The sequence below is a fragment of the Polypterus senegalus genome, chromosome 15 (genome assembly GCF_016835505.1).
Source record: "Polypterus senegalus isolate Bchr_013 chromosome 15, ASM1683550v1, whole genome shotgun sequence".
In the NCBI taxonomy this organism is placed as follows: domain Eukaryota; kingdom Metazoa; phylum Chordata; class Cladistia; order Polypteriformes; family Polypteridae; genus Polypterus; species Polypterus senegalus.
Genome location: NC_053168.1, coordinates 36,596,288 through 36,622,273, shown reverse-complemented (window position 1 = coordinate 36,622,273; position 25,986 = coordinate 36,596,288). Strand labels below are relative to the sequence as shown.

At 36.4% G+C, this 25,986-nt stretch overlaps 1 protein-coding gene across 1 annotated transcript in view; it reads left to right on the top strand.

Annotated features, from left to right (window-relative positions):
- poc1bl (POC1 centriolar protein homolog B (Chlamydomonas), like) overlaps positions 1–25,986 on the top strand; it is a 111,432-nt gene that overhangs the window by 48,941 nt on the left and 36,505 nt on the right. The window contains exons 3-5 of the mRNA XM_039736665.1: positions 7,900–8,069; positions 13,258–13,447; positions 16,813–16,998. Coding sequence (XP_039592599.1) covers positions 7,900–8,069; positions 13,258–13,447; positions 16,813–16,998 — 546 coding nt within the window. The remainder of the gene's footprint in view (positions 1–7,899; positions 8,070–13,257; positions 13,448–16,812; positions 16,999–25,986) is intronic.

Here is a 25,986-nt window from a genome sequence, read left to right as displayed (position 1 = left end):
ACAGGGTTTGGAACAATCTGATTATCCTTGTATGTACTTGTCTTTTTCCAGGAGTAATCTTCTTGATCACTCAACTATTTTCAGAAAAGGAATTGCTGACGAAACAAAAAGAAATATAAAAAAGAAATGTACCAGACCTCATTTTTTTGAGTTAGATTGCATGTGTTAAAGTTTAATCAACTCATAATAAATATCAAGTTTGGTTCTAGAAATAATAAAACAAAAAAAAGAAAAAGAAATTACAGAAAAGAGACATCCTTATATTATTACGCTTGTGTCCATCCATGCTCTATATAAACAACGGTTGCCATAACTATTACAGTGGAACCTCGGTTCACGACCATAATTCGTTCCAGAACATTGGTCGTAAACCGAGTTGGTCGTGAACCGAAGCAGTTTCCCCCCATAGGATTGTATGTAAATACAATTAATCCGTTCCAGACCGTACAAACTGTATGTAAATATGTAAAAATATGTAAAGATTAAGCGCAAATATAGTTAATTACACCTAGAATGCACAGTGTAATAGTAAACTAATGTAAAAACATTGAATAACACTGACATAAAACACCCAGGCTCCCTGATCAGCTACACGAGCTGGCTCGCTCGCGCTCTCTCTCTGTAGCACACACACCAACAAAGATCAGCTACAGGAGCAGCCTGGCTCACGCACTCTGTCTCTCTCTGTAGCACGAGCACACACACACACACACACCCCTATCCCCCCATCCCTTCCCTGTCAGCTGCGCGCTCTCTGCACTTGCTCGCTGGTGCTCTCTAATCTCTCTGTAGCAGGTGCTCGCGCAGCATTTTTTTTAAAAATGAGTTTTAAGCACGGCAGAAAAAAAAGGAACATCGACCAAATCCGAAGTGCATTTAAAAACCAACTCACAAGCAACCAAAAAAGTAAGATTGCAGGAGATCACGCTATTAAACTTAAAGCCTGATCGCTGTAAACATTTTTTATAAAATGAGTTTTAAGCACAGCGGAAAAAAAAAAACATTTGAAAAAGTGAAAGGTAACATTGCACCTAATCGCGCTATGAAAAACTCCATCTGCAAACACTTTCATGAGTTTTAAGCACAAGGAAAAAAGCGAACATTTGCAACAAATCGCGTAATGAACTGAAAAATTAACTTTTGAAAAATCCGTAATACAAAAACCACCAAGAAAACTAACCTTGCATGAGTCGAGTTCTGGCATGAAGTGTTTTCCTTCAGGTGTTTTCTCTCTTGTGATTTCTTGGGTTTCTGGTGCTTTTAGCTGTTTAGCTGGTGGGAGTGAAAGCCTCATGCAGCCATTCCAAAAACAAAGTTCTTGTGACCCAACCCTTCATGTTTGCTGGCAGTCTGGCTTTGTTTACATTGTGCTGCTTGAAAGCACGAGGGTTCTCAAATTGGTAAATGAGTAAACTGGTAAACAGTTTTTCCACCTCTTGTAATTTCTTTCTTTACTTCGATTTCAATTTTCTTCAAAATTTTCTTCTCACCACTCTTCACTTGCTTAGAAGCCAATGGAAGGAGAACAATGAACAGAGCTCTTGCAGCAGCGGCTCTCTTTCTTTCTCTCTCAGGCTGCCTGTGGTGGGGGGGGATGGTGCGCTAGCACGTACAGCCTGCAGATAGGCAGGCAAACAGTGCAGCAATCTCCTCCTCCCCAGCAGGCACGTGCTCGCCCGCTCTCTCTCTCTCTCTCTCTCTCTCTCTCTCTCTCTCTCAGCTCTGCTTAGGCAGGCAAGGGAAACTGCCTTGTTTGTATACTGAGTGTGTGGTTGTGAACCGAGGCAAAAGTTTTTGGTCGTGAACCGGGACGTTCGTGAACCGAGGTTCCACTGTATATCCCTCCACAACAATAGCAACGAATCTGTATTCCTGGCAGACTTTTGGTCCTAAGCTTATCTTCAAGTCTTCAGTTCTTCAGTATGACCAATTATCGTCTGAGGTATTTATTGACTGAAACTGCATTATGACATTACCATTTTACACCTCCTTTTTCCTTCACTTCAACATAAGCCTCCCGATAAAATGTAAAGACACATACAGCCTAGCTGTGACCGACAGTAATGGTCTTGCCGGCTAACATACTCACACCTACGCACAGAAGCAGAAACATCTACATCACGGCAGACCATCCAGCACAGGCAGGATACCTTAGAACAACAAAGACAACGTATGACAACCCACAGAGCAACGTTATCCAAAGGTCAGTGGCAGCAATTCTTGAACCTAGACAGTGAACGAAAAACGAATTATACACACAACCTTTCTGAAGAGCCAGCGGCAAGCTGCCAGACAACAAGAAACATTATGACGGAAAAACTACAGGAATTCCATAACACTGACAACTTAAAACAAGATATTGCCTTTATATTACAGCATAGGCAACAACAACATTTATTTATATAGCTCATTTTCATATAAACAATGTAGCTCAAAGTGCTTTGCATGATGAAGAAAGAGAAAAAAGACAAAAAATAATTAAAATTAGGGAACACTAATTAACATAGAATAAAAGTAAGGTCTGATGGCCAGGGAGGACAGAAAAAAAAAAAACTCCAGACGGCTGGAGAAAAAAAATAAAATCTGCAGAGGTTCCAGGCCAAGAGACCGCCCAGCTCTCTGCCAGCTTTACACTACATTTTCCAGAGTTACATCAAAACCCAGGTTAAATATACAGGTACTTACAAATTAAACACAGGGGAATATTTTTGCTGCTGACAATAACGTTTATGCAATAAATTGCGTTTTATTATAGACGTGGGTCTACATTACCTGATGGCCACACTTCACACATACAGACTTACATGTCCCCTGCATTTCCCTTCTTATCCAGTAGGTTCATGTTACACTTTGTATTGTAAATATTGATGCAGTTGTAAGCGACTATAATAACATTCCATACTAGTCATGTGACTATTCTAATATTGAGTCCTCTCACAAGTCACTTCTTATTAAAATAACCTCCTTTCTTACTGTAATGTGTGATGTTCTTCTCTCCCTCATCATCATTTCATTAACACTTTTATTCTTGTTAAATTTTCGCAAGCACGATTTGCTAGTAGAATCATGTTGCATCTTGGGATTTCTCTAGGAAAATTGATGTTTTCCCAAAAAGTACACATTAGCTTCATTGATGGCTCTAAATTGGACTGGTGCAAGTGTACCTGTGAGCATGCTTTGTAATGGACTTATGTCATTTTGATGAAGTACATGGTTGGTTTGTGTAAATGTTTCCTCACACAAATCATTTGTTGTAGCAGCAGTCTCAGGGCTTGTCAGAATGTTTGAATATTGAACGTTTTTCTGCAAAACATATAATAAAGCATTATGCATTTTCATTAACATTTCCATTATTATTGTATTTTCAGTGACCTGCATACAAAATTGCAGTACAAATGCCATCAGGAGTGTGACTCATATATAACCCAAGGGTCACCTACATTTGAAATACCAACATTTTAATTACTCATTTATATGTCTTTTTTCTGAACTTCCTTTTTTCCAGTACAGATTACAGTGCACCCTATGTGTCACCAAGAGTGAGGAATAGGCCCTGGATGAGCACAAACATGTATGTAATATCAGACAGTTCACCCAGCCGTTGTCATGGCTCGTTTTTAAATTGGCAGTAAACCTAGGACTCTGAAGGAACCTAGAGAAGTAACAAGTGTGTTTTTTTTTTTGGATAATTTCCATCTGAGATTTTTTTGATTGATTGGTTTTGAATCTGCTTATAGAATTGCAAATAGTATTCTGTCTACAAGTACCACATGGACATTTGTAATCATAATATCATTTGGCATTTGATTTTAAGCAATGATTGAAACATTGAAGTAAAGTTTCAGTCAAATTGTAAGAAGCTTTTTTTATCTATTCATTTCCTACCCTTCTTAGTCTGCGATTGCAGAGTGCCAGGAGCCTGTCTCAGCAGCATCTGGTACATTGCAGGGACCTTTCCAAAACGTATCAAATTCATGCAGGATGCATTGTTTTGAATTCTCCTTTGACTGTGACAGGAAGCTATCTAAAATGGCCTCATCTGCCAACTCCCTAAGTGTGGCAGGCAGTTTTTCCACCTGACTAGTGGGAGTAGGAATTGGTATGGACAACACAATACAATTTTGTCACAAATGGTTGTAATTCCTGTTTTTTCAATGTTTAGATTTTACAAATTTTCAAGCCATGTTACCTGTTGAAGACAGGTAATATAATTAAATGTAAAACTATTTGATATCTGTTGCACTGTGTATCTTCAGTGCCTTTCCTTGGTATTTGCATGTACAACATCTGAATCTCTCTTGACTGGCACTCCATTTATAAAGCATGTTCCCATAAAGTTTGCTTTTTGGTGTGGCAAAGCGAACACCAGTTTATGAAGGGGAGAGAATGGGAAACAAAACAAGGTTGGTTAGTGTTGAAGAGAGGCAAATATTATTGTGGTGTTATATGACTGCAATCTGCAGATTAAGAAAGAGAATTTTATTCGTTCTTTAAAGTGAGCAGTGGAGGAACAAGAGTGAATTGCGTACATCAGAGTTGTCCTGAGGTGGGATATGTGGAGCTCCGCTGGGAATATGGCAGGGATGTTTCACTGAGAGCTGGTGCGGTGATAACGAAAGCTGCTGGAAACAGCCTCTGTCAGCAGAATGAGGCAAGGTGAGGTGGAAGTACTCTGCTGCTTAGGAGCAGAGGCGAACATATCAGTTTCATGTGGAACCTGGGAATACTTGGAGTCCATATCAGTGCCAGTGTTGAGGCTGTAGGGAGCTAAACTTTGATAATGATGGAGTACAGAGTCCTAGGAGATTCATTATGGATCACTTCAGGTGCTGGGTGTCTGTGAAAGATTGTGTGTTTCTCTCCTGTATGGATTTTGTTCTCTTTTAGATAAAGAATTTGACAAAGAAATTTTAGAAAAAATATATGTTGTCTTTCCTGAATTTTACTTGTTTTATCTGTTTGGAACATTTTAGTTATTTATTGACCATTTAACTTATTGACTTGCACAATAAACTTTGCAGCCTCTTCTGTACCTTTTAATCAGAAGACCCAGTTTATATCTCTCACTCACTACTGTGCCTATCTCAGTTATGAGCTACTAGGGGCTCATGTGGACGATATAGTGACAAGTATGCCACCAGGTGATTGGCCCCTAGCACTAGGACTGTCATTGTTTTCAAGGCACCTTGCTCACCTCCTGTCTGCATTTACACTTCCCATCTTTGAAGGCATCTCTGCGTGCCTCCTTCGCCTGTATTCCTCCTCATATGTCTCCCTCAAATGGACTTTCAGCCACACTGCTCCATCAGATTGTTCTAAGCGACAGGACATATACACAGATTTTTGTATTTTATTATATAGTAGATTGCTGAACTCAAAGGTTTACACTGAAAATACAGTTTTAATTTTTCAGCATTACCCAGTAGCCTCATTAAAAATAAAGTTATTACTCTTTTTATTTCTTATCCTATGTTTTTTTTTTTTTTTACCTTCTTATTGTTAAAAAAGTGATTTGTTTAGTTATGGACTTGTGCCATCCTACACATAAAACAATTACTACTTAAGTAGGCTACTGAATAATGCTGGAAAATAAACAGTAATTGCAGCCTCAGTGTAAAACTTTAGGTTTGATTCAGTGAATTCCCTTATATCATATTTTCTGCCTTTTTTTGTCATCCTATGGTGTGTACCTTGGAGTGGATAAGGCCAGTGATTATGAGATCTTCATGACATTCTCTTATAATTGATATAACCTGCACTGTGATGCATTGTAGAACATAGCTGATGTAGAACAGAGTAATCTGGGACTAAAAACCTTAATAGTTTTTAAAATAAATATATGTATGTAAATTTCTTTTTATATACATCATGATGTTTTCCAGTTGCTGTTTTAATATTATGTTTTGCATTTTTGTTGCAGATCATTTTACATTAGATTTAACCTTACTATAATTAGTGTATAGCATGCTGGGCTTAAAGTTGAAAGTGTGCTTTATTAGAACAAATTAAATTAAATGTAATATTTTGATGGCTGGAGCCTAGAGTCGTCCCTAAACTGGCTGACTTATTAATCATAGGTTTAACATGCTGTACAAGTAAATATACACTTTAATTTGATAACCAACTTCCGTTGTTACTGTTTAAAACACAAAAAGATGCCACTTTTGATTAACTGATTTTAGTGATAATTCAAGTCTCTCACATGATGGTGTAATAATGAAAGTGGTTTCCTTTTTAATTACAAGCTTAAACCGCATTTTTATCTAAGTCAAATATCATACTTTTTATAATTATGAGTAAAAAGAATATGTCACTATTTAAAATGTCTTTTTAAAATCTGTTTTTACTCATTACTAACTGCTGCTGACGGTTCTACACTGAAGACATAGATAAACATATGGAACAGAATTTGTTGCTTTTACTTTTGTAGATTCTCCTGTGGTTTATACTGTACCTCTGGCTGTTTGAGAACTGGGTTTGTGCATAGAACAAAGGCATACTGCATATTCCTTCATTGCATCTCCTTAAATGAATTGGCAGATAATTTAAGCTTGCTTTCTCTCATATTCAGGTTCATGGGTAGAATATCTTTTTATTATGCTGTTCATCCATTTTATTCCTTTCTAATTTGTTTTCGACTCCCAACAGAATAAACAGAAACTGAATTTGTTTACTCAGAAATATTCTGATGACCGGTTGTGTTTATCTTGCATTCGGAATGTAATGAATCTACTGACATTTTGGTAGGCATGTGCAGTGACTTCTCTGTGTTTATGTACTGATTAATTGAGGTTAAACATGAACGTGATAAAATGTGTTTGAAGAGGGACACTTTTTGTGAAAGTAAAAAACAACGTTCTTGTCAGGATAGTAAGACTTTATGCATATGGTGATGGGTATTGATGTATAGATAATGGGGATGTGCAGAAGTAATCAAATAAATACTTAAACGTTGGAGGTTATCATTCGAATACTGCAACAACCATCTGGGTATTCCAGTCATGTCACATGGTGGAATGTCAGACATTTCCAGTGTCTACAAAAAAAAATCCAGTTTGGCAGTAGTTTGTGCAAGATCTGTGATGTTAGACTTTCCACAACTCAGTCAGTACAATAGTAAATCAGCTGAGTAAAGTATCCTGCAAAAATGCTTGAAACAACAGAGGAGTGGAAGAAACTGGCTATAACTGTATTTACTAGCACACCTCGAAAATATGATTCAGTCTAAATGGAAAAAATATCAGAACTGATCACAAAGGATATGCTGCTCATTTGCTTTGTTGAAAAGAAGGGCTTTAGAGAGCTAATAAATTATTTTGTAGTCAGAGTATATACAATAATTTAGTGTAAGTTAAAGTATGTATATCTATATGTTTATATGGTCATTATTGTCACATGTACAGTGTACAGTAAAATATGTACTTGAATGTGCTAATTAGCATGAAACACTCACTATTAAAGTTTATCTTTTTATGTTTTGTTTAAAGAGAAAATATGATATATGTTTTGGTCTCCGTGTTACACAAACAATATTAATAAAAGTTCTTTTCCAAGCACACTTTATGTTTGAACTTGTAGAAGCAGTTTTAGGATCTTTCAGCAAGGTAATACACAAAAGAAAAACAAGCATGTATAAAGACTACTATTATTGTGAAATGTAGAACTTGAGTGTTCAGGCAGTTGACCTTCAGCTGTTACTGCATTTTTCTGATTTATGCTTGTAAGAAGGTCTTGTCTTTTTAACCAAATCATTTCTAAAAAGTGAAAGCACATCTTCTCCACCTCATGTATCACAATCTAGATACCGTGTATATTTTTACTTTTTGCTTGTACATGTACGTTACTTCTTTGTAAGTAAAGCCCCCTTTCAGTCTCTCTTTAAAATGCTTCTTGTTTCAGGTGCAGAGTCAAGCAATATAACTACAGGGAGCTCCCTACAACTTCGGTAGTTATTGCTTTTTACAATGAGGCGTGGTCCACGTTGCTAAGAACCATACACAGTGTTCTAGAGACTACTCCAGCTATTCTCCTGAAAGAAATTATACTGGTTGATGATTTTAGTGACAGAGGTATGTCTTTAATTATTTATGGAATATCTATTTGTAACTTATACTAATGAGAGAATTTGATGCAAATGTTAAATACTGTATATGGTATTGCTAAGCACAGTCTTTCTTGACATGATACATATGCTTTGCTTACAGTGACAGTTTTTCAATTTGAATAATATTCAAGTCAAAGAACTATACAACTTTCCCATCAATAAGTAGTGTTAGTTCATCTGAACAAGCTATAAACTTCACAAAAGTATCAGCCAAAATTGCTCAGCAGTATTCTGTCACATATAGAAAATGACTGCTGTGGTACATTTCAGTATGTCAAAAAACCTGCAACAGAATCAACTGAAAGTTTAAAAGCTCATTCACAAATAGCATGCCTAATGAGCAAATGGATGAATAGATGAATGGAATTATTAGTTGCAACTGATGTTTCATATGCTATATCTGTTCTTTGTTTTGGAGTTACATTTTTCATGATAATTATATCTTTCGTAAAAGAATACTCCGCCCAAAAAGGATATTTTATCGGTTACTTTTACTGTGTTTGTAGTGATGGCCAAGAAAAAAAAATTTAATCCCATATGTTCATGAAATTAAACATTTGATACAGTGTTCGTCAATGGGGACAGCAAGAGCAAATGCTGAACAACAACAAACAATATCGAGACATCCATTTATAAAAAGATATCAAGTTTCTTGTATCATATAATGTCAGTTTTGGAATCATATACTTGTACCAGCCAAAATTCATTCATAAATTAATACTTTTGGAAAATCAGAGTAGTGCATAAGCGTGAAGCACATTCACATGGGACCAGGTTTTAAAAATTGAAGTTAAGACTCTTGACCAGTGACTGAGGGATGGAGTGCCTTTAAGGGTGGGAATAATTGTCCTTTTTCAGCTGCTTTCTGTATGCAACTAAATATACTGTTTATGTTGCCTAAACCATCTCCTTTCTATGAAGATAATGGATGCTCACTTTTTTTGTCTGAGAGTTACAGTGACTCCATGTTTTCATTCCATCCAGTTTATGCTGTTAATTAGACATCAATTAATTAGACTCACAGTTTTCACCCGTATTTTTTTAGTCTAACAGTTTCAACAGACTTCATATGCTTGGCTTGTTTAGATTTTTGTCAGTTTGAAATATCTTGATTGTTTAAGCCATTGCCTGTTAATAAACACACAATTTGAAACATTACTCAAGTTTCTGCTTCTCTGTTGAAACCATTGTCATTATCCCATGTTTGTGCTCTTTGCTAATTGACAATTTGTGGGGATAATTAAGGAAATAAATTGCATAGAGATTTTGATAGCCAGTAGACTTTGCCAACTGGAAGTATCCAACTGTATTGTTTGCACACTCAGTATTGTGTTTGGCAGACAGTTGTTATATGCTGGATGGCAACAGTCTACCAGGATTCAGATGCCAAATAGTGGATATCCAGAAGTGCCATCTCAAAGTGCATTTTTTAGGACAAGTTGCAGCTGGCAGAAAAATTGTTCCTTGGACATCTACTTTTTTGTTTCAGCTTTAGTTTTGCTGCTAGTCCCTAGAAATGATAATTCTTATTTATCCCTTTAACTGTTTCCATCTAAAGAATTCTATAGTTTTATTTAGCATAAAAGAGTGTCAGCATGAGTGCAACTCTCAAAGTTGTAATGAATAATATGAGCTGTCATTTAGATAAGAATGGATTGCTTTTAGTTTGATTCCCAAGGTTTTTTTATTATGGATATACCAACAAGATAAATTAATACAGATTTCCTGATTACTTAACTAAATGCCTCATGGTAATGTCCACTTATATCTTATAAATTTGACAAACAGGATAACCTTGCAAAGGCCTGGATGCTTTTTTTTATACCCTGATTGCTTACCTAATGTGTTGTGATAGATTCCACCACCAGTAAAGAAAGCAGTAGATTAGGAGATACTGCTTAATGAACAGAGAGGGACGCACTGAATGTTTAGTTAGAGGTTCTAGGTGCTAGGTCCCAGTATATTTTCAGAACACTACTGACTGTAAGCATATGTTGCCTTGAAAATGTTTTTCCCCTCTGTTTATCTTCTATATCATTGCACAGTTTCCAAATGTTGACTTTATTATAATAATAATGTGCACAAGCACCTCCATCTCCACTGTACTTAAATAAATCACAATAATCACAATAATACAATCCAAATAACACAATCCTCCACACCTGCCAGCAGCTCAGTCACCCTTCCTCCCAACTCGGCTCACTGCTGGGATCTCCCATAGTCCTTTTATACTTCTTGACCCGGAAGTGTTTCTGTCCCTCAGTCCATGTGACTTTATCACTTCCAGGTCGGGAAAACTCATTTCCTTCAGCCTGGAAGTAAGTAATTTCCTCTGTCCCCTCGACTGATAAGTACTTCCGGGCTATAAGGCAAATAGAAGTCCCTGGGCCTCCCTGCAGCGTCCCCTTGCGGCAGCCATGGTATCCAGCAGGGCTGTGCATTAAAACTCCAATGTCCATGAGGCCCTGCTGGAATACAGGGCACCTCCATGTTGCAGGGGAGAGCTCCATCTGGCGGCCTGTGGGTATTGGTCGGGATAACCTGCTGGCCGTATAGTGAACTAATTACATAACATTTTATTACGTTATTAAATAAGCAAAATTATGCAATATCCGGTGCCCTTGTAATTTAATAGTCTATAGCAGCGATAACACCAATAAAATATCTATCAATATAATATAAAGAACATTTAGATCAACTGGGCACATTTAAGGGATACCACTGTAGTTTTTACTGTTGAATAGAAATGTACTCCTTGATATGAAAACTATGGATTTTTTTCTGAAATTTCTTTGAAGGTAGCATGACGTACATTAAAATACTGGTTGCTGAAAATTTCATAATGATGGTAAGGGCTATTGTTAGTGTGATGTATATTAGCCAGGGCTTGCCTAACAAAAGTAAACATACATGCATTACCAGAACTGCAAACTTCATAGTTGCAAAGATCAGAGTCTGTCAGCTTTGAGTGCAAGACAGAAATCAGACCTGGACATGTCACCAGTCCTTTACAGGAAATACTCCTGTTTGCCACCTCACTCACTTATACACTACTACAGGTCCAAGTTAGATTCACTAGTTCATGTAACACACCCCTAATTTGGATGATTAAATGAAACTACCTAGAGAAACCCCCTATTGGATATGCCAAAAATCTACAGATTCCACAAAGACTGTGCTGGGCTGGAACATAAAAACCAGGAGGGAGGGAATCCCGTCTTCACCAGATTCTTTTCATACATGAGGAAATTTTACTTGTCATTTTCGTCAAAAGTGCACCTCCTAGAACAATCCCTTGACCAAACCACTTGTTTTCTTAAATTGCTAAGGGCATTTTCAACCTCTTCTGTCTTGGAGGAGGTCAGAAAATTACTTGGAAAATATTAAAACATAACAGTTTTAAAATGTTATTGTTTTTCTCAAATTACAAATATATACAGTATTTTACTTTGATTTTGCAAGAGTACCTGTAGTTTTTCTGTCAGTTATAGATCTTTACTAAACCAATTCATGGAATTAATATCAGCCAGAGCAATTATAATTAATTTTAATGCAGTATTATTTTTCATATTCATGTATTGTAAAAGATATCTGAAACTGTGTGTCTCAGTTCATTTATTTATTTGTTTACCGTATACATCTTCATTTTCTTTCTTTTGTGTTAAAATGCTTTATATTTTTGTGCTTAATTATGAGAAATTATGTTTTTTAATTTTTTAGCATGGTTCTATCCATTTAAAAAATTTAACACACATTAAATCCAACTGTAGTAAATTTACCAATGATCCCAGTTAGAAAACTAAACCTGCCTCTGTCTGGTTTCAGGACCCTTTTTCATACTACTAATTTAGAGAAGTGTTTCATCATGTTATTGGAAAACATTTTTGTTATTGTCGGGTTTTCTAATGAAAAATTATGAAAAGTATTGATTGATGACTCAACAAAATGGAATAAAATAGTTTGTCTTCATTGAAATTTGAAATGTTTTTAAATCAATGCAATTTCTAAATATACATATTTAAGCATGAAACAAATAAATATATAAAACTTTTACAATTTGTAAAATATCCTTAAATTAAAATTGGGATCATACAGTTTTATTTTCTGAATATGAAGAATATAAAATGGATGTTACTGATAAATATGAAAAATATATATTATTTAAGTGACATGAAAACAGTCAACAAGAACTACTGCTCCAAAAAGCTAAATTGTAGAAAATATGTAGTAGTTAGTGTTTGGTAATCCATCGGTGTGCTCCTCATCCATTTTTCATTAAAATATAATACATCACCATTAGCCTAATGGATACTGTAGATAGATATAGACAAAAGTAAATACTCATTTTTTATTTTGCCCCACTATTTATATTTATATAAACTCCTTATAACTAGTTTTATTATGTTTTGATATACACTTTGCCAATGCAAGACACATGGTAAGGAAACACAAAAATGAATCATGAATAAACTGTTTTGACTCATTTTTTCAGGGGAAATGTGCAATGGAAAGACTAGAGATGGATAGTCTAATAGATGTCTGTTTTTTTGTTTTTTTTTGCTAAAATAAGCATAGATATACATATTTAAAGAATAATGTTCTGCAACATATGTACATTTATATACAATATGTGTTTTCCAGTATTTTATATATGCACACATTGTTATGTTACAATACCGGTACTTGTTCTTAAACTTAAGACTGCTCAGCAACATTACAACTTTATAACTTGAAGGTAAAAACTATTCCTGAATCTACTGGTTCAAATACTAGTGATCTCCCACCATTTGTGAGAAGCATTGATAAAAAGAGAATCATAAACTCAGTTGAAAACATTGAAATATTAATCATACTTCTTAAAGTTTTATAAAAAATATCTGCTGAAATTTTCAATATTGATGCAATGAATGTAGACACAAGAAAATAATTGTATGTTTACTTGATGCTGAAGTTTAAACAAGAAGTTATTTGGAATTAAATCCTGTAGCTCCTGTGGCTGTCCAGAATCTGGTTTTATCACCCCTTAGTCTATGTGATACAATACATTTGGCATATTATTAAGTGAGTTATAATATTAGAAAGAACAAGAGTATTTTTGAAGTATAAACATATAATGATATAATGTGATGTAATGTTAACCATGTGAATTCTAGTTTACCTGAAATCCCAGCTGGAGATTTACATCAGCAATCTGGAAAGGGTTCGTCTTATCCGAACAAACAAGCGGGAGGGACTTGTTCGTGCCCGACTAATTGGAGCTACCTTTGCAACTGGAGATGTCCTGACATTCCTGGATTGCCATTGTGAGTGTGTGCCTGGGTGGATTGAACCTCTTTTAGAAAGGTACATTTTCTGCATGTCAAGAGAGACCTTTTGTGTAAATCTGTTCCAGAATATCAATCACATTCCATACTGAAACGTGTAACATATATTTTACTCCATTCTCAAGTTTGTTTCAACATACAGTTCCCATGGGCAAGAGAAAAGAAAATAAACATTGGATATTTTCAGTAGTTGGTTAATTAAGCTGGAAATTCTGACAGTACAGTATTGCAAACCAAACAATAGCCAACATGTTTGGCTTATTTAATATTGGTGCCAAATCCTGATGATTGTACAAATGTTTAATACATTTATTGTGAAAAATGAGCATTAATAACTTTCTTGTCAATGTTCTGTTTGCCATATAAGAATACACATATAAAATCCCAAATTTTCAATCTACGTTTTTTTATATATTCAGACAAATGTATATTTTACTATGAAACATTTTAATTTGAATCAGTATTTGACATGACAGCACCAATACATGGTAATCAGTCTATTGGTTAAGAGGCATATCTAATGACATCACTTACTCATAATATGTTATTTTTTGTATATTTCATGAATGAAGTGTTGTTTTCATGTACAAAATCAGCTTTGGATTTTCAATGGAAATTTTAATATTCCTAAAATATATTTTGAGCGTATGTGTCTATGTCTGTGTGTCTGGTAAAAATTTCACAAACACTAAAACTTTAATGAGTGCTTCAATTATGATTTTTTGGACAATTGCACTTTTTACTCATAGTAATTAGTTTTTGGGTGAATTCCAACTATTCATAATTGATCTTTTAAAGTTAAAAGTTTTTAAAGCCAAACTGCACAGAATGTACATTTAAGAATTTGAAAGAAAGACTTCTGTGAATATTGAGTTAAATTTAAACATTGAACTTTTAGTTTTTAAAGTTCAAAAATTGCAAACTCATTAGTCACAACAGCTAAACTAATTCCAAATGAAAAATATATAATTTTATATGCCTTTATTAAACTACTGTAACAGCTTTGCCTCTAAAGTGGATTGAAATGTGAAGAACACATTTCAGTGGTATTGTGTTTTGCATATATCTGAGTAAATTCACATCATATATTGTGTTCATTGTAAATATGGAGAGCATTGTGTGGGCCACAAATTTTGATGATGATTGACTGTTATTTGTATTGGCAATTGAAGATGTAGCCTTTACTGAGGAGAACTAGTAGTAGACCACTGGTTTTCTAATCAAGCTGGAACTCCTCCCACCTGTTACCTGACTATATTGGGTTGGACCTAAAGCACTGTGTACTTGGCTGAAATGCCATATGCTTCATATCACATATTTTATACCCACCTCATAAATCTTGATATCAAAGTGGGATGTTTCTCCTTGACTATCATGATGCAACATATTTTACTTACTCATTGTTGGTTGCAAGTCAAGTACTATTTAAAAGATATGGTAAATAGCATTTCCTATTGATGTGCATGGTTTGTCTAATTTTTGCCTAGTTCCAGTTGTGCCTCACTAATTTGATAAATAATTCAGAAAGTATGGTGTTCTGTCTACTCTAGTGTCAGTACTTGTTAATCCTTTGTGTTCAGTAAGGTTCATCAACTCAGAAAGATTTTTGGACTGGGTAATAACGAACACAAAGAAGGATACAACCTTGTATAGGACACTAGTTCATCATTAGACACACCCACACTGACTTATATTAGAGCAGTTTAGTTTTGGGATGTCCACATTGAACCCTTGCTATAAATTGAACCCTTGTAAGTGTGGGTTTGTGCATGATTTAGCACCGAGGTTGTCAATTGTTCAATACATAAGTAAACACTGCTTGCATGTTACAGGAATAGTAATGGCGTTGTCAAGCACCGTAATCGAATAGAAAGTTACAGAAATAGATTAAGAAATAGGATTTATTTCAGACATAATGAATATATTGAGAGGAATATAACATAAAAAAACAGTAATAGGCAACCCAGTTCTTTTTTCAGTATCACTACATTCAAAACTCATGGCAGGGTAAGGAATCACAATGCTACAGTGGCTTATACTCCCTGATGCATGGATAAACTGAAATAATTGGAAGGAGCAGCAAAGTATCACTGTTAAGAAACACCCCAGGTGTTACCCCAGGCAGTCTGACTCTAAACTCAACAGGCAGAATTTAGGGCCTACTCAGGTACAACAATGGGGCACAAGCTTTTAAAAGTTCTGAAATACTTTTAAACATCCAAGATATACAAAAATGCCTTCCAAGGTAGAAGAAATTATAAAACATCTGGCTTAAAGGACAAGACAATGAAAAAAATATATGAAAAAAAATGTATTAAAAACTGACACACTACCAGAGCCATCTCTTTAAAAAGTTGAGGGTTGTCCCAAAGTAGAGATGTCATGGTGGCCCTACCTCCTGGGGCTCATGCACAAAACACGAGGAATAGATTCAAACTAACACACAATGCATCAATACTAAATAATAAATAAACAAAACAATATTAAGAAATATACATCAAATATTAATTAAAATAACAACAAAAATAACAATTAAACAATATAAACTTAAGCTATGAAACAAGCCTTGCCTGTAACATAATAGTCACAGAGAGAGTCCATTAAAGTCATTATTCTTGTTTATCTTGACTTAAGTGGCAGGGATGTTTTATCCATCCTTTGTGAGTTTCTGTGTTTGCTGAATGACTTAAAGGCATCTCTTTTTCCATTTAGGTTAAAATACAATTTTCTAAATGTTTATTCTTTTTTCTCTTTTCTTTTTGTCTTGTGATACAATAGGCAGAAAAATTCTACTTGTAATGTTTATTCTAATTATTACGTAACAAATCAATATATAAAAAGCAAAATATATTCTAGCCATGTGATATTGAAACCCATCATAGTATGCATGCAAGACCGAGTTAGCACTGTACAGCATAAAAGCGCAAGTATGATCAGTTGGCTATCTATACCTATAGTTTAAAAAAAAAAACCTGTAAAAGAGTGTAACATATAAAAAAGCTTTTGTGTTTCAAATACTTTGGTTAGACTACAGTATATTTAAGTGCATTGACTGCATTTACCATGCATAGTAGTATTTTGGTATTTCAGATTGTGCCATTTTCATCATTACCATCCCTTTTAACTGCTTAAATACAACCAAAAATAAATGTATGGTACTTTGCTATTGTGTATACAGATTTTTATAGTTGTTCTCACAACTATATATGGAGATATTTTGTGTATTTTAGTGTATGTTTTGGCAACTATGAAATTTTTTTCTGATTATCCACAGCTCATTACATATTCATTAAATATTCAATGGTAATTCAGAATTCATTGTTATTTATTTCTTGTTGAAAGCTTCTCTGGTAACTGCATTTTTAATATCAATTTAATTTGCAGAATAGGAGAAAACAAAACGGCTATAGTGTGTCCTGTAATTGATACCATTGATTGGAACTCATTTGAGTTTTACATGCAGACAGATGAGCCAATGATTGGTGGATTTGACTGGCGCTTAACTTTCCAGTGGCATGGAGTTCCTGATCAGGAACGTCGTAGACGAAAATCTAAAATCGATCCCATCAGGTATGAAATAGCTGTTGTGGCATGAAGTACACTTTTTGATTATGTTTATATTAAGGGATGTGTGTAAAGATCACTATAACAGTAAAGATGTAGTTCAAATATGAGATACTAATGTACATCCTAATTCATGTTCACTAAAATGTTTAGTCTTGGTGGGTAATATTATTAAGCGACAAAGACAAATTGACATTATTAGATTTTAAGTGTATCATGGACAGAATATCTAAATAAAATACAAACAAGAGGTAAACAAAATAAAGCATTTTGATGAATGAAGAAAATAATATCCTGGGAATTAAAAACATTACACACCTTTAATGAAAAAAATACATGTTGTCATTCATTTAAAATTCTACTTTGAAAAAAATTAATTAGATGTTACTGAAGATAAAAAGTAGTCTGTAGTATTTTGCAATATATCATACCTATGTAAATGTGGTAGGCAATTTACTTAAGGTGCATTAGCTTTATTTGCAATTTTTTCTTATGCGATTCCTTAGTGGCAAATAGCAAATATTATTTCATTGCAGTATTGATTTAACATAGTTGCTCTTTTACTTCACAGTAACCTGAAATAAAGTTTGATTAAAAAAGTTAGTTTTTATCGTTTCTCCAACTATATGTATATATACTCAGCAAAAAAAGAAACGTCCTCTGACTTTCAACTGTTTTTACTTTCAGTAAACTTAATGTGTAAATATTTGTATGAACAGTAAAAGAGTCAACACAATAAGACATAAACTAAAAATGTTTCACAATGTGTCCCTGAATGAAGGGAGGCTCAAAATCAAAAGTACCAGTCAGTATCTGGTGTGGCCACCAGCTGCTTGAAGTACTGCAGTGCATCTCCTCCTCATGGACTGGACCAGATTTGTCAGTTCTTGCTGTGAGATGTTACCCCACTCTTCCACCAAGGCACCTGCAAGTTCCTGGACATTTCTGGGGGGAATGGCCCTAGCCCTCACCCTGCGATCCAACAGGTCCCAGATGTGCTCAATTCCTTCGACGATAAACACGAATCCGTCCATCACCCCTGGTGAGACAAAACCATGACTCATCAGTGAGGAGCACTTTTTGCCACTCCTGTCTGGTCCAGCGAAGGTGGGTTTGTGCCCATAGGCGGCGTTGTTGCTGGTGATGTCAACAACAACAACAACATTTATTTATATAGCACATTTTCATACAAACAGTAGCTCAAAGTGCTTTACATATTAAAGAATAGAAAAATGAAAGACATAATTATAAAAAATAAATCAACATTAACATCGAATAAGAGTAAGGTTCAATGGCCAGGGGACAGAAAAACAAAAACTCCAGACGGCTGGAGAAAAATAAAATCTGTAGGGATTCCAGACCATGATACCGCCCAGTCCCCTCTGGGCATTCTACCTAACATAAATGAAACAGTCCTCTTTGGATTTAGGATTCTCACGGATGGGCTTGATGATGATGATGGTCACGTAGACTTCTTCCTTTTAATCCGTCCATCATTGTTGGAGCATCATGAAGCTTTGAGTAGGTGGAGGTGGCGCAGGCCACCACCACAAAGAAACCGGAAAAAGAAACAGAAAAGAGAGTAGGGGTCAGTACCGATTTTAGAGCCACCATGAATAGTTGTTATGATGAATTGAACATACAGAGTATCAGGATTAAGTTAAATTACGATTACAATGAAGTTATAAAAAAAAGGCCATGTTAAAGAAATGTCTGGTAAGGACCTGCCTTACAACAGGCCTACAAGCCCTCAATCCAGCCTCTCTCAGCCTATTGCGGACAGTCTGAGCACTGATGGAGGGATTGTGTGTTCCTGGTGTGACTCGGGCAGTTGTTGTGGCCATCCTGTACCTGTCACGCAGGTGTGATATTCGGATGTACAGATCCTGTGCAGGTGTTGTTACACGTGGTCTTCCACTGCGAGGATGATCAGCTGTCCTTCCTGTCTCCCTGTAGCGCTGTCTTAGGCGTCTCACAGTGCGGACATGGCAATTTATTGCCCTAGCCACATCAGCAGTCCTCATGCCTCCCTGCAGCATGCCTAATGCACGTTCGCGCAGATGAGCAGGGACCCTGGGCATCTTTCTTTGGGTGTTTTTCACAGTCGGTAGACAAGTCTCTTTAGTGTCCTGCGTTTTTAGAACTGTGACCTTAAATGCCTACTTTCTGTAAGCTGTTAAGGTCTTAACAACCATTCCACAGGTGCATGTTAATTAATTGATTATGGTTAATTGAACATGCATGGAAAACATTGTTTAAACCCTTTACAATGAAGATCTGTAAAGTTATTTGGATTTTTAAAACACTATTGTTGAAATACACAGTCCTGAAAAAGGGACGTTTCTTTTTTTGCTGAGTATATATCTATATTAATAAAAGGCAAAGCCCTCACTGACTGACTGACTCACTCACTGACTCATCACTAATTCTACAACTTCCCGTGTAGGTAGAAGGCTGAAATTTGGCAAGCTCATTCCTTACAGCTTACTTACAAAAGTTAAGCAGGTTTCATTTCGAAATTCTACGTGTAACGGTCATAACGGTCGACAACTCCGCCATCTTGAACTTTCTTATTTATGGCCCCATCTTCACGAAATTTGGTAGGCTGCTTCCCTGCGCTAACCGAGACCAATGTACGTACTTATTTCGGTGGTATGATGCCACTGTCGGCGACCATATTGAACCTTTCAACTGTCTTTTTTACTTATGGGCCCAGCTTCAAGAAATTTGGTACGCGGGTTCCCAATGCTAACTGAATCCTACTTACGTATATATATACGTCCATAGCCTGCAGCTCGGTCACCGTGTGAGGCGGCGTTGGGATGGGGGACCACATTGTTGGCTGCCTGCCTATATAAGGCCGTCCGTCGCTCCAGTCTCTACATTCCCTTCCTTGCTTCGCCATGGGATTCACGTCTCCCTGCTGATAACTACAGCCTTTTTATTTAATCCATGGCTTCTCCACCGTTTTATTGTTCGTTTATTACGATTATAGTAATTGTGTAGGTATTTTAGACTTACTTTACATTGTTCAGGTACCCATTTCCTTTATCATTCCAACCCGTTCCCCCATTAACATGTCTATCGAGGTGATCACCATCGATCAAGAACTATCACTTACCGAGTGGTTATCCATGCCCGGAGATGTCACCTACCTTTTCCATTCTCTTTGTTACATATTGCACGGCCATATCAGGCTCACTCTTGATATGCGGAGGAACATTGTGTCTTATGTATTGAATGACTGGGACAGGTTCAATGTGTGGACTGATGATGGTACAGGAGATAATTATACTACACAGGAGCACTATAAGAGTGAAATGCTTAAGCCCTTCACCTATGGATCTGCATGTGAATTGATGGCTGCCGTTGAATTGTTCGGTTGTCGCTTTCACGTGTACCGAAATGGCCAAATATTTTACACCTTTCGACAACCGCCCATGCCTCTTAAACATCTTATATTCACAGGTGACAATTTCAGTAGTGGACACTTTGATGTTTATGAATGTTTAAATTCTCAAAAGCTGGATGTAAAGTTATCAATGAAACCGGTTGTATACTTACAACGCTTGACAGATGCCGAATGTCTCTTCAACACAAGTCCTACAAATACTGTCGTAATTGAAACAAACCATGAAACTCAAACCGATTATGACAGCAGCAATCCAAGCTGTGAGATTTGAAACAAGATTACTGTTCACATGGCCAGCTGTACATTGCATGCTCAAGAGTAAGCTCAGCGCACAGCTTGGTCATATTACAATTGGAGGGCCGAACTCACAATGTGGTATACAAAGAGATCCTTAACAAATAATTATTGGTATATTTTCCCTCAGTTTAAAAAGGTTTAATTTTCTTCATAATAAAAATTTTAAGGCAGTACTTACATGCAAGTGAAGCGGGTATTTTCTAGTATATATATATATATATATATATATATATATATATATATATATATATATATACACTCACCTAAAGGATTATTGGGAACACCTGTTCAATTTCTCATTAATGCAATTATTTAATCAACCAATCACATGGCAGTTGCTTCAATGTATTTAAGGGTGTGGTTCTGGTCAAGACAATCTCCTGAACTCCAAACTGAATGTCAGAATGGGAAAGAAAGGTGATTTAAGCAATTTTGAGCGTGGCATGGTTGTTGGTGCCAGACGGGCCGTTCTGAGTATTTCACAATCTGCTCAGTTACTGGGATTTTCACGCACAACCATTTCTAGGGTTTACAAAGAATGGTGTGAAAAGGGAAAAACATCCAGTATGCGGCAGTCCTGTCGGCGAAAATGCCTGTTGATGCTAGAGGTCAGAGGAGAATGGGTTGACTGATTCAAGCTGATAGAAGAGCAACTTTGACTGAAATAAACACTCGTTACAACCGAGGTATGCAGCAAAGCATTTGTGAAGCCACAACACGCACAACTTTGAGGCGGATGGGCTACAACAGCAGAAGACCCCACCGGGTACCACTCATCTCCACTACAAATAGGAAAAAGAGGCTACAATTTGCACAAGCTCACCAGAATCGGACAGTTGAAGACTGGAAAAATGTTGCCTGGTCTAATGAGTCTCGATTTCTGTTGAGACATTCAAATGGTAGAGTGAGAATTTGGCGTAAACAGAATGAGAACATGGATCCATCATGCCTTGTTACCACTGTGCGGGGGATGTTTTCTTGGCACACTTTAGGCCCCTTAGTGCCAATTGGGCATCGTTTAAATGCCACGGGCTACCTGAGCATTGTTTCTGACCATGTCCATCCCTTCATGACCACCATGTACCCATCCTCTGATGGCTACTTCCAGCAGGATAATGCACCATGTCACAAAGCTCGAATCATTTCAAATTGGTTTCTTGAACATGACAATGAGTTCACTGTACTAAAATGGCCCCCACAGTCACCAGATCTCAACCCAATAGAGCATCTTTGGGATGTGGTGGAACGGGAGTTTCGTGCCCTGGATGTGCATCCCACAAATCTCCATCAACTGCAAGATGCTATCCTATCAATATGGGCCAACATTTCTAAAGAATGCTTTCAGCACCTTGTTGAATCAATGCCATTTTATAGGGGAGGAGCTGGAAGTGGAGGAATGCTGGGAAGGAACCGTGAGGGAGGATGGGACTGATGACGTTAGGAAAGATGGCGGAGGAAGGGCGGAAGTAGACGTACTGCGGGAAGGCTTATGATGGCGGAGCGTCTCTTTTCCTGGAAGAAATTAAAGGAGAAAGGATAGTACCCCGCCACTCCCTGCCAGCGAACGTCTTCCGAAGCGATTTAAGGTCCGTCCGTGGTCTCCTATTCGCCCGTGCGTGACAATATATATATATATATATATATATATATATATATATATATATATATATATACTTGCAGAATACCAGCGCAGCGAGAAGTAGTGTGTTAAAGAAGTTATAAAAAGAAAAGCAAACATTTTAAAAATAACGTAAGATGATTGTTAATGTAATTGTTTTGTCATTGATATGAGTGTTGTTGTCATATCTATCTATTTATATATATATATATATATATATATATATATATTGAGAGAGAGAGAAAATACCTGCGATTGGCAGCGAGAAGTAAAAAGAAAAGGAAACATTTTAATAATAACGTAACATGATTGACAATGTAATTGTTTTGTAATTGTCATGAGTGTTGCTGGCATATATATATATATATATATATATATATATATATATATATATATATATATATATATATATATATATACACACACACAGACACATATATAAACATATATATACATATAAACATATATATACACATACTGTATATATACACACACACATATATACAACATATACATATCTACATATATACTGTATATACACATATATATACAAATCTACATATATATATCTACATATATATATATTAGGTGGGACTCGATTAAAAAATTAATCCAATTAATTAGAGGCTGTGTAAGAATTAATCTTGATTAATCGTATGTAATCACACGAATTTGCCCCAAATCGCAAATGTTTTTTTTTATTTAAAAGCGGTTTTAGTGGGCTTACAGAATCAAATAATAGACATGGACATGAATATTGTAAACTGAAGCTGTTTTAATTTCTGAAAAAAGCTTTTAAACTGCATTTGAATTGAAAACAGAAACAAAAATATCATCCCTGGTTAAAATTGGGCAGACTTAAAAATAAAGTGGTAGTTTAAGTACTTTAAGTACATTTTCAGAATAGTATTGTCTTTAAATAATAATAACCAAAATTTCACCATAAAGTGCAGTTTTTCTTCTTAAAAAATAAGTCAGAAACATAAAAGGTAATTTGACCAGCTTACTCTTTAAACTCTGAGTAACATTAGCCAAAATTATTTTGTACATTAGGCTAAAACAGTGTGATCATTGAACATTTTGTAATTAGATGTATTTAGAATTACTAACGGTCACAGAAGTCCAATGATCCCCAGTAAGAGCCACAAAGTCCGCTTTCTGTAATGCATCTAATTTTGCTTGCTTTTCAGTGTGCACAAAACCATGCTTTTATCAAGGCTTCGCGGGTAGTCGAAATGATCAGTCGTAGGAACGCGCTTTATTCCGACTCTAACATTTTGTAGCTGTGATGTGTGCATCAGTGTAATGGATGTACCAGGAAATCATGCATTGACAAAAGTTCCCGTTTGCTTGGAATTGAAAGTGTGATTAAATCGTTATTTTTAACGTTATGGAGTACATGCATCAAGCTTCTCAGCTGTGCTTGTGCTAAGAAAGGGAAAATTTTAAAAATAACGTGATTCTGCGTTAACCTAATATTTTTTCATACGTCCCAAACCAAGGAGATGCGAAGGTAAAATGAATCGGGTAGCGCGCATACATAGTCAGTACATCCCCTCTCGGGAATCGAACCTCGAATGTCGGCGTTAGAGGCGAAGACTCTACAATTAGCCACAGCGTGTGGCTTGTCTATGCTAAAGTATGTATTGTAGATCGGGTATATATATACATTTATATATATACCCGTGTATCGCAGTGGAGAAGTAGAAGTTATGAAAAAGAAAAGGGAACATTTTAAAAATAACGTAACATGATTGTCAATATACAGTAATTGTTTTGTGAGTGTTATTGAATGTTGCTGTCATCAAGGATTTGATTATCATTATTTCTTTCAATCAGGCTCGTATTTGTAGGATGTGTTCAAGTTACATTCCGTGTTTGTCAATCGTTGTAAAGATAAGAGGTTTCATTCATCGATTAGTTCCTTACTGCATCAATAAACAGCTCGTCTTCCTTTTTATCTGTGATGTGACAAACTGCATGCACGGGTTTTTTTTACGCTGTCTTCCTTTAGCGGGACATTCACTTTTTCCACCGTGTGCTTTGTTTCCGCAGTAGCTGCACTTATGAATATGATTGTATGTATAAGACGCTTCATATTTTTGCTGCCTTCTCAATTGTGTAATTCGGTTTTTGTTCAGCACTCTTTGGAACTGTTGCTTTTTGTCTGCGCACTGCGTCAGTTCACGTGAGCCGCTTGGTGTTCTTGCATCGAAGGTTCCCAGCTGTACTGGTGCCATCTCATGTAATGTCAGCTAAGACCCGCACTTAAAAGTTTCTCTCGCAGTTTCAATGAGTTTGTGCCAAACACCACCCTGACCATCTCATCTTCCTCTGCATAAGCACAGTCCTTCACACGTGAATATTTACCGGCAGTGTTTGTATTGGATTGCCGCTGATGGACGGCCTTATATGGGCAGGCACTAAATTACAAACGCTAGTGGCAGCCTGTCTATGAACTTAATTTAATATAAACTTACGGTTCACGCCGTGCTTTGTTTCCGCAGTAGCTGTACTTTTGCTTCATAATGTTTTTCTGCCTTCTCAATTGTGAAATGGCGTTTTGTGCTCATCGCTGGAGTTCTTCCTTGTTATCTACGTACTTACGTAGGAGGCGTGATGATGTCACCGCTAAACTCCCCCCTCGGCCATCTCCAACTCAAGACTGCATTACATTATATGGGAAAAAATAGCTTCCAGTTATGACCCTTACCTGCCCAACTTTTGTAAGTAAGCTGTAAGGAATAAGCCTGCCAAATTTCAGCCTTCTACCTACACGGGAAGTTGGAGAATTAGTGATGAGTCAGTGAGTGAGTGAGTGAGTGAGGGAGGGCTTTGCCTTTTATTAGTATAGATGTATATCCCTCCTCGATCGCGGGGGTTGCATTCCAGAACCCCCCGCGATAGGTGAAAATCCACGAAGTAAAAACCATATGTTTGTATGGTTATTTTTATATTTTTTAAGCCCTTATAAACTCTCCCACACTGTTAACATTATTAGAGCCCTCTAGACATGAAATAACATCCTTTAGTCAAAAGTTTAAACTGTGCTCCATGATAAGACAGATGACAGTTCTTTCTCACAATTAAAAGAATGCAAACATATCTTCTCTTCAAAGGAGCGCCGTCAGGAGCAGAGAATGTCAGAGAGAGAGCGAGATAAAAGCAAACAATCAAAAAATCAATAGGGCTGTTGGGCTTTTAAGTATGCGCACCGCGAAAAAGCAGCTGCAAAGAAGGGAGCAATGTGAAGGTAGTCTTTCAACATTTTTTAGAGTAGCCTCCGTATCTTCTAGGCAAACAGCCTCTGTGCAAACAGCCCCTCTGCTCACACCCCCTCCGTCAAGCGCAGAGCATGTCAGAGAGAGTGAGAGAGAACGAGAAAAGCAAACAATCAAGCACCACTCGGGAAGCACATCATATATCATTGAGGAGTTTTAGTTAATACGTAATACATGCTCTGATTGGGTAGCTTCTAAGCCATCCGCCAATAGCGTCCCTTGTATGAAATCAACTGGGCAAACAAACTGAGGAAGCATGTACTTTAAATTAAAAGAGCCATTGTCTGCAGAAATCCGCGAACTAGCAAAAAATCTGTGATATATATTTAGATGTGCTTACATTTGAAATCCATGATGGAGTGAAGCCGCAAAAGTCGAAGCGCGAT